This window comes from Strix aluco, chromosome 6 (genome assembly GCF_031877795.1).
Source record: "Strix aluco isolate bStrAlu1 chromosome 6, bStrAlu1.hap1, whole genome shotgun sequence".
In the NCBI taxonomy this organism is placed as follows: Eukaryota; Metazoa; Chordata; class Aves; order Strigiformes; family Strigidae; genus Strix; species Strix aluco.
Window position 1 is genome coordinate 11,494,873 of NC_133936.1, and position 12,893 is coordinate 11,507,765.

The window sequence follows — 12,893 nt, forward strand, 5'->3', positions numbered from 1 at the left end:
TAAACTTTTTTTTCTTTTCCTGTGACCCATGTGAGAAGTGGTGAGAAATCTTAACCTGAGTCCGCTAGCGGAAATCTGCACTGAGTTATCTTAATGTCCCTTTATATTCTTCAATTGTTGTTTATCATAGGGGTAGATTCCATCACACAGCTCTCTGCAGGGGTTTATTTAGTCTTTTTTCATACACAGACAGTTAAATACAATATGAAGTCCTTTTTGGAGATTGTCTGGCCAGTCACATCTTTGAGCTGATGTTTATGGCTCTTATCCCAGGAACCTGAAGAAATAAATCCAGATGAGGAGCTGGAGGATATCTGTGATGATAAAGAAGATGATCTAGGAGCGGTGGAAGAACAGCGCAGTGTTATCTTGCATCTCTTGTCTCAGCTGAAGCTTGGCATGGACTTAACAAGAGTAAGTAACTGAAGTGTGAAGACTGGCTGCAGTAAAAGTGAAGTGCCATTTTGAACTCCACTCCTGTATTGAACAGTATTGTGTTTAATATGAAATTGTGGCCTGTAGCAACTTCAGGTCACAAGATCCGATGTCCCAGGACATAGCAGGTTTTAAGTGAAACATGCTGAGGGACTGGATTTTCTTTAATGCAACTGGCCATATCTTTTCTATTACATTCTCTTTGTGTTTTCTACTTTGTTTTTGTTGGCTTTCCTGTAATGGGCTGTTTTCTTTCCTGTGTTTGCACTTTACTCTTTCCACGCTGTTTTTGACAGCCTTCTCATATTTTTGTCTTTCTGCTTTCCTTCCCTGATCTTTTTTCTCATTTGATAATGCTTTACACACAACTTGCATAACCCTACACCTGTATTCATGCTGCTTCTGAAAAGTTTTCTTTTGGTTCCCCATTATCAGATGTCTGTTTACGCCTCTCTGTCCTATTCTTATTTCTGTGTTTGCCCACATCTATAGCATGCAGGAACAAAGTTATACTGGAGAGAAGTGGGTTTGGCACTTCAGTGCAGATCTCAAAAGCAAGCAGCTTTGAAAAATTAACGCTCGGTTGCTACTAGACAACTTGGGCAGCAAATCTGGGAAAATCTGACTGGTACCAGCTTATGTTCAATTCATTCTAGTAAAGACTTGTTACCATAAGCACTAGACACTTTTAAAGAAAAAAATGGATTTTACAGTGGAATAGAATGAGGAAAGCACTCTCTTGGAATTACGGATCATAATTTTTTTTTTTTTTTCAAGCTATGTTTTTTGAGCACTAGCTACTTGGCCACTAGAACACTTGTATTGTGGAGCTTACATCTCACAGTTTGGAAAAATAGTGGTATGAATGGGCCCTGCTGCCTGTGAGCCCAACTTAAACCCCTGCTGCTTAATCAGGAATTCATTAAGTCATTATTTCATTTAGACTGGATTTGGTCTATCTTTTTCTCTTAGTTGGAGCAAATTGTCAAGTCTGTTTCCCAGTGGTGACTTTTGGCTGCGTGTGTAGAATTGTCTTTAGTTCAGAGCAGGCAAAGCACTGAAATGCGACAAGCCTGACTTCAAAACAGGTAACAAAGTTGTCGGTATCACATTTAACTTAAATATATGGGTACTGAAATGAAAAGCAACTTTAACATTCCAGGTTAGTGTTGCAACAACATGGCAAGTGTATTCAGCTTAACTTGTATATCTGTTAAGAGCCTTATGTCTGTGCTCCACCTCTTTGAATGCAGCTGATTTAAACGGACTGTCTTGATCTCATGGTTGAGAGACCCTGTGTTGCTCTTAACAACAGTTATGTGAGGTTAGTTGCCACTACAGGGAAGGAAAAGACTGATGATACCCACAGCCTCTTACTCTACAGCATTGCTCTTGGCCCAGCAAAGGACAGGACTGCTGTTTTTTAGAGTGTTGATTGTAACTGGGAAAAGATAAGGTCCTCTGCTCAGAGGTACGGGATCAACCTATGCTATGTTATTTCTCACGGCTGCTTGTCCTAGTTGCTGTGGTCAGAGAGACTCTGCAGGCTCTCAAGAGCACTGACGTAACTTTCCTGCTTTTCCCTCCATTAGACAAAACCTTTCCTAATCTCTGCTTTGAACCTTCCTTGCTGTAGTTTGAGCTCCTTCCTGCTTGTCTTCTCCTGCACAGACATGTGAGAGACATTATCTCTTTGCAGCTCTTTCATGTTTTTTGAGGGATGCTTAGTCCCTTTCAACCTTTTTAGCCCTGATAGTACTTACTGGGCTTTTTTTCTCCTTGTAAATTGCTTTTCTGGGGCCTCTGATCACTTCTGCTCACATCTTAGAAGAAGGGCAGAAAGTTCAGTCTGAAAGTGTGGTGTCCAAAACAATACAGAATCCTCCACCTGAGAACTTCCCTTATAAAAATGCTCGTCTCATTGTTTTACTTACTAAAGTTTTCGGGTTTTCTTTTATTTCAGGTGGTTCTTCCCACTTTTATTTTAGAGAAGCGATCATTGTTGGAGATGTATGCAGACTTCATGTCCCATCCAGACCTCTTCATTGCAATTACAAATGGCACTACTCCCGAGGAGAGGATGATCCGCTTTGTTGAGTATTATCTCACTTCATTTCACGAAGGTCGCAAAGGAGCTATTGCAAAGAAACCATACAATCCAATCATTGGGGAAACATTTCACTGCTCCTGGAGGATGCCGAAGAGTGACGTAGCCACTGATGCTGGCAGTAACTTCTCTGCTCACTCCCCCTCAGAGCAAGTAACTTTGTCTAAAGATACAGAAGGCCAAACAGACCTGGACTACTATACAGTAAAATTTGTAGCTGAGCAAGTGTCCCACCATCCTCCTGTCTCAGGGTTTTATGCTGAATGTGTAGAGAGAAAGATGTGTGTCAATGCCCACGTCTGGACAAAAAGTAAATTCTTAGGAATGTCAATAGGAGTTACAATGATTGGTGAGGGTAAGTGTAACTTCTGTCCTTTATTCATTTTAGAAGGTTGTTAAAATATTAGTTTGATAGGAAATTTGATGTTATATTCCTATGGCAGAAATACAGATGAATACTGCTTAGTAGTTTTGTTTCAAAGACTTAAAATATCTGCTTGCAGATGTCAGTGGGTTTTCAGATTTTTTTTTCCATGTACTTCTGGTTTTCCTCTAATCTCTGATCTTCAAGCCTCAATGTACAATCCTTCAGTGATTTCTTACTTTATTTCTGCTGTTTACAAAGTACAGAAGATACTACAAGTTCTCATTATGAACAGCAAGTTTTCATATGGGGGGAAAAACTAGACAGGTTTATGCTTTGCCAAAAATCAGGATTATACTTGGAAATAAAATTCTGACTTTTAAACCAAAGGGCAGTTACTGTGATGTAAACTGGAATTTATGAATGTTTCCAAAGCATTGGACAAACTAATTTGCATCAAACATTTATTAAATAGAAGTGTTGTTGCATTTGCACATATTGCACTTCATGTATCTTACTATGCAAGTTTTAATTTTCTTTAACTAGAGAAATTGGATCCTTTAGTGACGGAGAAGGGTAACTGCCCTTAAACTGTAATTTCCCTTTAGTACTAGTATTTACTGCAGGAGATGAGACAGCATCTCCCATTCCGTGTCCCCAGTTTGTATTGCCCAGTAACTGGGGATTCCAGGCACTTGCATGTAAACTACGTACTGGACAAGTGAATGAGCATGGCAGGGGATGTGGAAGGCACATCTCAGTGCTTTGGCCATACCAGGTAATTTCTGAAGTTAATACCTCCTCTAGGCCATTTCTCAAATCATGTAATAACTTCTCAGAATTTCTCATGTTTTCCATACTTACATCAGATGCACAGTGATAATGTGCTACAGAGGCATGGGGTGATGCAGGCAGCAGTCGGTTGTCATGCTATGTTCTTGTAACAGTAAGAGGTAGATCTTGTGGTGGTTTTTTTTTTTAATAGGAATCTTAAAACCCAAAGAAAAATGTTACTTTTTTTTTATGTGATTCTTGACACTTATTGCAAAAACTACTGTCAGGAAAGTTGGATTTATCTTGGCAGAGGGGTGTGGTAAGGAGAATTATCTCTGCTACCTGTCTTCAGATAGGGTAAGAGGTAACATAAGGAGGGAAAACAGAACAGGAATATTGGCCTTCCTCAGGGTCTGCGGTTCAGGATATTCATTTGTTATTTCCTTATGTCAGCATAAGTCTTGTGTTGCTGTGCTCCAGAACCATCAATAAGAGAGTGACCAGCCCTCTTACATACTATGGAAAAGTATGTTGCACAGCACAGTATTGTACGTTATGGAGCAGTATTATTAGGATAAATATCTTTTCCCAAAAGAAACATAAATGCATGTTATTTAGGTTAGTACTTTCAGAAAAATGTTTGTATCTAGAATCTGTAATAAATGTCACTTTTGTGTGTGTGTTTTTTTCTTTTTGGTGTGAGGGGCTGTGAGGAAAAGTAGTTAGATGTAGTATTGGCTCTGTTTCAATAACTCATTTGGTCTTTTCTAAAATGGTGCTGATTTAGGGATTCTTGTACTTCTTCACACAGGTCTCTTAAGTCTCTTGGAACATGGGGAAGAATACACGTTCTCTCTGCCCTGTGCATATGCTCGGTCAATTCTAACTGTTCCCTGGGTAGAACTAGGAGGAAAAGTCAACATTAACTGTGTGAAGACTGGGTATTCTGCAAGTATTAACTTTCACACCAAGCCCTTCTATGGTGGCAAATTGCATCGGTGAGAACACCTTTTTTTTTTTTTTTCTGTTTTACCACATAATCTGTGCTCTAGAACTGCAGTAGCTGCATAACTCCCCCATTCTGTGTGCTGAATAATACTTACTTGATAGTCTGAGAAAATGTAGTTTTTTCTTGTTTATAAACACTTGAGGTATTACTGTGCTCTTAAACAATATCATAGCTAAACAACTGCATCTCATGTGACCCTCAAGGAAAAATCAGGTTACATTTAAAGACACTAAGGAAATTCCATGTCTGACTCTGTTCAAACCACTGGGAAAACAGAGCTCCTGGCTCTTATTCCTGGCTGCCACAGATTCTCTTAGTTCTGTTAGAAGTTGGTTAGTGTTTCCTATTTTTTGATTTGCTCTTTGTTTCAAATGACGTTGATGTTGCTGTCTTAAAGGGTTGCGTGTTGTTTGCAACACGCATTGTAGTTGCACTGCAGGGATCATTAGTAAATAGTCTTCTGATACTTATTGGTCTTAGGATTTCTGTATAAGAAAGATTCAAGACTATCAAGTTTAAGCAACTTCTAGAAAATCTCTAGGTAAAAATAGCCTTTTAAAGATGAAAATGGTAATTCTCATAGTGGTCATTCTTCATGTGTATGCATGTTTAAAAACTAACAGGTAAAAGAAAGAAGATCCAGGAATAGTTTGCTTGGGGTTACTTCTAGCAGATTCTAGGAAGCGTCTGCACACTTGGTGTAAAAGCTTTTGAAACTCATTAACGTTGATGTTTTTAAACGTTTTATAGTAAGACTGCTGCAGATTTACCTTGTGCTAATATAGAGACAATTAATTGAGGAAAGAGGAGAATTAAGTAGCAGTCACACAAAGAATATCTAATTCCAGAGCATTTTGCACTCAGCCATTTACTGGACAGTGCTTGTTTAAACCTTTCTTAGATTAAATGTGTTAGAGATAATAATGAAATATATAACAACCTAGAGCATCAGAACTACTTAAACATGGGTTGCTCTCTCAGCTTGCAAAAAATCAGTGGTCTTCTCTAAATCACTTTTCCTGAAACAGTAGGGTAAGGCCATATTTGTTTCTTAAAGGAAAACAAAAAAAACCCATTGAAGCCTCCACCTTGAAGCTCTTTGCCCCATAAATTCCCATATATGCTTTGAACTTAACTTGCAAGCACAGCTCCCCTGTCCCCATGGCATCTGGAGAACTGAAGCTTACATGTAGCTCTGTTTGACTTGTGACAATTTTGAAGTGACACATCATTGGGGATTTTTTTTCCATTACTTACAATGTATCTTCCACCTTGCAATAGCTCCTGTTGTGCCATAAAAAATAAGCAATAGGATGCAATTTTACTTCAATGATTTAATTTTGGAAACTGTTTTGTTGTTTATCTCTCTGAAATTAGTCACAGATGTAGAGGCTTTTTAAAGACAGATCTGTTCAAGGTACTGTAACTATTGAAAATTTGACATGGTGATGATTGGACATTGCCAAAAGAATCTCTTGATGGGGAAGCAGCAGTGTTGTCATGGTTACACAGAGCGCAAGTGAGTTGCTATGGCAATGTTATAGATTTTTTTGTAGAGTGACCATTGTTGTTAGACCTCAGCTGGATATTGGCTCCTCGGTCCCGTACTACTTTAGCTTGATGAGATAGAAGGTGATGATAACAGACAGCTAGGCATATATCATTCATGCCAAGCTTACAAATAAGTGCTAGCAGATTTTTTATCACTAATATTAGTTCAGGCAGATATTATGATCTGCAGTGCTGGGAATGGTTTTGTGTCACAGAGCAATGCAACTTGAAGAACTATAGGTTGCAATGAGAGTTTAAAGTAGCAGCTTGATACTGCACCTTAGTAGTGAGTGATCTAACTTTGTTCACTTTAAGCTGAACAGAGAGAGTAATTTTGTGATTGGTATTAAAATACTGGATGTCAGCATTTTGTTGTAACCACACATCGCTTGGGAAAATCAAGCTCTTAAAGTTATGAAGATGTAGTTGCAAAGTCCAAATGGGCTGGTCTCTGGCATCCTGTGGATTCAGTCTGTTCAGAGACCTCCTGGGAGGAGGACAGGGACTCCGCCTTGTGTAATAGCTTTGAGGTGTGGAAATCACAAGATGAAAAAGCAGCACAAAATGAAGGCTGCTTGCTTGTTGTCTACTCCTTCAGTTGTTTTCTGAAACTGTTAGTGTTTGTTAACTTCCACCATAAAAACTTTAGTTTATGTAAGCATGCTCTTATTGCTCACGTTGCTTCAACTCTGGCCTTTTTTCTTGAATGGATCTTAAATTTTTGTAATAGAAAACGGTGTGTGAGCAGCACATACTTATCAGTCTGGGTTTTTTTGGAAGATCTTTCTAATGAAGTTAAATTAGGTTTGAGCTGCTGGACCACGGTGTGGCTTCAGCTGCCTCCCACATGTGCAAGATGTGGCAGAAGCCCTGGCTGCTGCCTCCTGCTCTGGGCTGGCTGCGAGCTTTTCCCACTTGTCCTGGGGATTCCATGCAGGTCTGATTTGACTGGCAGCCAGTATCTCTGTGCTGGAAGGTCTGGCCTGTGATACTCATTTTGTTGCCTGAAAAATTAATTTCTCTGTTTTGATGCCAGGCTTAGGGGGGGACAGGTAGATGCAGACACAGCTGGAAGTGACTGGTGCATGTGGAAGAAGGGAAGCAGCATCTACATGTCCTGTGCTTCCTTCTTCCTCTGAGTGTGGCACCACACAGCCAGCATGGGCAGGGTGGGGGCATGAAAAAGCTGCTTTCCACTCTTCTGTATGCAGTTGCTCAAAGAAAATAAGACCAAACCAGTGGTGTGCAAGTTAGCTATTACTAGCTGCACATAATGTAAGTGTGAAAGGAGATGTAACATGTGCTTTGTGTGAGCACTGATGAAATTCAGGAAGGGAAGCTGGGGAATGGTGTGCTGTGGCATGCCTGTGTATAGGTAATTGCAGTTTAATTGGAGCTGGAGATGTGTCCTTTGTGAATGCTGCAGCACCTTACAAGTGAGAATGTCTCAAGTCTTGTTTGCATAGTGTGCAGACCCTTTTGTTTCTTCTTGCTAGGAGAGAAGTTCTGTTTAAGGGTTGCAATTTGCTTGCCTAGCAATGCTGGGTAAGCTTTCACTCCTTGATTCAGGATGATGTGAGTGTCAGGAGGTCTTTGGACAGGTCTTGATGTTGAGAAGAAAAGTATGTATCAATGTGTGTAATTATGGTGATACTTGAGCATTTGTGCAACACCTTGAATGCAATATTGCATATCAGAAAGATATTAAATATCTTGCTATTGACAGAGTTTTCTGCGCAAGGGATAGGAAGGAAAACCAGTTCTGATTCCTAGTTTCCTACCTTGCTTTCTGCCTTTGTGTGTCTGCTGCTTATGTGAGCAACTATGTCTGAGCCCACCTACACATGGAGAACATGGAGATGTAAAGATGTGAAATAAAGTGCCAGCAGATAGTGAGATACATTCTTGCTAGGAAGTTTAATTTTTATTTTTAAAGTCTGAACTAGGTATCTGATGTGATGTTTCAAGTGGAAATGATCAACTGCTTGTTACACGTGAACTAGCCCGTGTTAGTTTCTTTTTCATTTTCAGTTCCCTTAAAAGGTTTGAAACAAGTTTAAGCTGAAGCCAAAAATGGAGTTTCCTGGGTAACGTGAAGAGAACTAGAGCAACGAGTGAAAGTCACTTTTCTCTTTGAGCTTCTCCATGCAAATGCAATTCAAGTAACAAACACTTTTCAGGAGTGTGACAAGTTTGCAAACTCATTCAGAATTAAGTTGAGTGATTATGTGAGGAATAGTCCTCAGGTGTCTTCAGCCATGGCCTTTTAAAAATAAATTGCTTTCCTAGAGTCACAGGTGAAGTGAAGCAGAACATGACAAACACAGTGGTATGCAGAGTGCAAGGGGAGTGGAACAGCGTGCTTGAGTTCACCTACAGCAATGGAGAGACAAAATACGTGGACTTGACAAAGCTGTCTGTGACAAGAAAACGAGTCCGGCCCCTTGAGAAACAAGGACCATTTGAATCTAGGTAGAGTATGTGTTTACTATTGTCTGTTTTTCCTAAGCAGTCTGATGAATGCCTTAGGAGAACCTGCAAATGTAGATGATTTTTGTGGATAGTGCTTAGCAGCAGTGATCTTAATTTTTAATTTTTTTAAAAACAAGAAACAAGTGCATAGTGAAAAACAAGTGTAGGCACATGGTTGTTTGTCTTGTCTCTTCTATTCATGGACCGAGTTCTCTTATGAGTTCATAAAGTGCCTGCTAGAACAGAGCCTCCTTATTAGTTTTGTTTTAACCATTAGCTACACAGGGGGTGGCTCCTGACAACGGAGGTCCTCACAGGAAACTGCTTGTTGCATAACACTTCCATATCAACTTTAAAGGATATATACACAGACATTAGATCGGCACAGCCAAAGCCTCGGAGCCGTTACGATCCGCTCCTAATTGCTAGCGTAGCTGTAAGACTCGGCCGTGAGCCCTTCCACCTGCGCTGCCCCATCGTGCTCTGGCCTGAGTTGGTTTGTCTTGTGTAAGTGGAGGGAGTGCTTCTGTCCTGAAAGAACTGCGTGTGGCTATCCTGTAGTTTGAGGTGGCAGGCTGAGAAAACTTAACAATTGGTTTTGTAGGAGGCTGTGGCAGCATGTAACAGAGTCTCTGCGGGATGGAGACATTGATAAGGCTACGGAGCACAAACGAGCCCTTGAAGAACGACAGAGGAATGAAGAGAGGCTTCGTGCTGAAACAGAAACACCTTGGTGTACTAAATACTTCCTTAAAGAAGTAAGTTCTCAGTTAGCTGTTGACAAAGGCAGAGGCAAAGCTACAGTGAAAATAGGTGCACATATGGGTCCATGTCCTTTCAGAATATTTGGCCTTAGATCTTATGGTTTAGCTCCATGGGATCCATAGGAGTAAGGTGAGATAAGCACTCCCAAACATGTAAAGGTATGACTTCACCCTTCACTTCCCAAACACTTTGATTTTGCAATTCCCTTGCAACAAAATGTTTACCTGTTTTGTAGTCCAATTTGTCTTACCAGGCACTTCCTCAGGGCACATCGAAAACAGCTTTACACGTACACATGTAAATAGACTGTAACAATAAATACCTAAAGAAAACAATCAGTAGTACTAATTTTGCTTGTTTTATACATACGAACCCAAGATATTACTGTTGGCAAGAAGGAACATGAGTCCATTCTCACCTTAGAACCTTTTCTTGTATGTTATGTTTTGGATGGAGCTTATTTGTTCAGTGGCTTAACCTGTATTTCAATAATGGTAGTAATAATAATATAGTAAGATTTTTAACAAGGTGAACTGCAGCCTGCCCAGGAAGACTGGGGGCTGCTGGTATGATAACTTTGAAATAGGCTTTCCTTGTGATCCAGATAATGAGACCGTGCTTGTGTAGAGAGCTTTGCTGAGCCCCTTGCAAGAGGGGAGGACTCAACTAAAATTTATGCTGTAGTAGTTTAGATTCTCCTTGTAGTGAAAACTTGATCTGTTAGTGCACTAATGTAACTCCCCCTTCTTCCCATATCTGTGATCTCCCCCTTCTTCCCATATCTGTGATCTATCAAGGATTTTAAACATAGGCTAAAAAGTTTTTCCTTGGGCTTATTCCAGTTTTGTGTTTTACAGTTCAGAACTATCTGTTAGCTCCAATAAAGGTTTTTGTTCTCTAAAGCTATGTTAGTATGATTAGCTCAGACTTAGATATTTGTATTGTTAGTATCTAGATTTAGAAGAGGTGAAATTCTGTTGCTAATCTGAGATACAGATCTATTCAGAAAATGTTTAAACGTAATTCTGAGCTTCATTTCCAGGTAAGTAGTTGGGCTGCGTTAGAGCTGATCATCCTGCTGGCTTCTTGTTTGGCTTTTTGAAATAATCTGGATCATGGAGTTGAAAAGCATGGCTTTCCATCTGGGCTAATTACAAGTGCAGTCGATTCCCAGAGAGTGCTGTGGCTCGACAAGAGTCCGCACATGTTCTGCAGTAGTCTCAGAAGCCTGCAGTGTTGATCTCTGTGTCTTAATCTGTGGGGGTCAAAGGTATAAGATATGTCCCTCCAGTTTTCACAGCTATCAGTCTAACAGTTGCATGAAGGGAATTCTCCCGGGGCAGTGTCTTTATTATAACCATATTTTCTCTTTAAATTGCAGGGAGATGGCTGGGTTTATCATAAACCCCTCTGGAAAGCAGTCTCTGCTGCACAAACTCAGCAAACGGACACTAACTAGACGCTTTAAGATGAGTTCTGATTTTCCTCTCCTTTTCCTCTGTCTCTCAAAACACAGTAATCGCACTGAGTGTCCCCTTTTTATGTATTTGTGAAAGTTTAAATGAGCATAAAGAAATGAATATACTAGGGCACTTTAAAGCTATTAAAAAAAGATTTAAAAAAAAAATAATCAAAGTTGTAGAGACAAACTTGCCAGGTACATTCAACCAACTTGTTTTTTGTATGATCCAAAAGATTTATCTGGATTGTGTAAAAATTCTTCTAAGTAGATCTGATTGCAAAAGCTGCCTAAGAGAAGAAGGAACTGTTAGATTTTGGAGTGACGTGGGAACTTTTTTCAGAATCTGCGTCAAGTTCTTTAATAACTGAAACCTGCTCAGTACCCATGTAGACAACAGCAACAAAAAATTGCTGCTTTTATGCCCAGTGATTAAACTTTTTGGTGAAAACTGGAGGGTGTTTGGAAGATGTGCCTGAAATCAGTGTTAAGAAACAACTGGATCGTGATGACTTTTTTCTTCAGAGAGAATGTGTGCATGCATCGGAGGAATATGGGATATATGTAGAGACTACCTTTCTTTTTTATGGATTTATAAAAGCAATTAGAATTGTAACCATGGAGAAATTTTTCCTCTGAAACATTTTAATATACTTGAAATAATTGACTTGAATTGGAAAAGTAATTTGAACACTTTTCAACTCCTAATTTTATTAAATCTCTGAGTGACTTTGATTTTTCTCATGTTATAATGTAATAAGGTTTGGCCTTTTTTTTTTCTCCTCCACCTTCCCTTCCTGAGGACTAAGGCTTTCAAAATGAACAGAAAACATACAATTTTGTATTGAATTTCTCTGCCCATCTAATCATCTCAGAGGTGAAGTATCAGTGTTACAAACTGTCCTTTGGATTGTTTTGGTTTTTCTTCTGTGGTGTTATTCAGAACAAAGCAGTGAAATGTGACCTGTGAATACATGGACTGTAGGTCCTGGTTTTTCATCTTACCATAAAAAAACCCCAAACTGATTATACTGAGGACTGAATATTGATTTGAAACACAATCAGATATCAGGAAACTGTATTCAGGTACAAGCATCCTTTGTTTTTTTTATAACTATTTTATTGAAGTCTAAGAATTGCTGGCAATTAAGAATAGTACTTATTATGGCTTTCATTATTGTTGTAACTACAAGCTACCTTAATTTTTCCAACAGTGGTGCCTTAATCTGTTTTTTCTTCTGATGTAGTCTTCCAATCAGTGTATATAACATTATCTGCCACTTCCCAGCCATGGCAATGGCTGCACCTGATCCAGCATTATGAAAACTCACAACTGTGTGATCTGGTAAGATGTTTTCCATGGAGAAGATACAAGTGTAAGAATGCATCAGAAGGTTTAAATAACCATGTTAACTTTCAACACAAACTGTAAATTGTGCAAAAAAAGAGTTGGGTTTATGCACAACTATTTCGATTCTCTTGTACATTTTTTTGCTGTGAAATGCACTGAGATCTTGATGCGAGTCATAGTCCGTTTGTGAGAAGTTGGGGGTGGGGATAATAAAACTACAAAATGATTCATTTGTTCTGTCTGCTTTCCTAGAGATCAGGTGACCAGGAAGAGTAGGTTGTTGTTATCTTTTATGATGGATCTGTCTGTCTGGGCTTTTGTTGGCCCTTAAAGTGGGATATTTTGGCACTGTGCACTTGAGAAGTAACTATATTCTCCAGCAGAAGAATGTTTTAGGCCCTGATGTTTAGTTTGTGATATTCTATACAACCATCCTGTTGTTAGTTTTGGATATTCATTGGGCATTTTCATGTTTAACCAGGAATAAAAATAAAAATGAAAGCAGTGGGATTAGTTCCTCCTTGTTTCTGGGTCTGTGGTGCATTTGGCATGTGCTCCTCAGCCAATTCCAGGATTTAGGGTAGGAATCATGGTGGCAACGCCTGA

The 12,893-nt window shown here is 39.4% G+C and overlaps 1 protein-coding gene across 1 annotated transcript in view; it reads left to right on the plus strand.

Moving 5' to 3' along the window:
- OSBPL11 (oxysterol binding protein like 11) overlaps positions 1-12,792 on the plus strand; it is a 43,224-nt gene extending 30,432 nt beyond the window's left edge. The window contains exons 8-13 of the mRNA XM_074828677.1: positions 274-414; positions 2,399-2,897; positions 4,492-4,678; positions 8,530-8,712; positions 9,317-9,470; positions 10,859-12,792. Coding sequence (XP_074684778.1) covers positions 274-414; positions 2,399-2,897; positions 4,492-4,678; positions 8,530-8,712; positions 9,317-9,470; positions 10,859-10,936 — 1,242 coding nt within the window. The 3' untranslated portion in view covers positions 10,937-12,792. The remainder of the gene's footprint in view (positions 1-273; positions 415-2,398; positions 2,898-4,491; positions 4,679-8,529; positions 8,713-9,316; positions 9,471-10,858) is intronic.
- Positions 12,793-12,893: the final 101 nt, after the last annotated feature.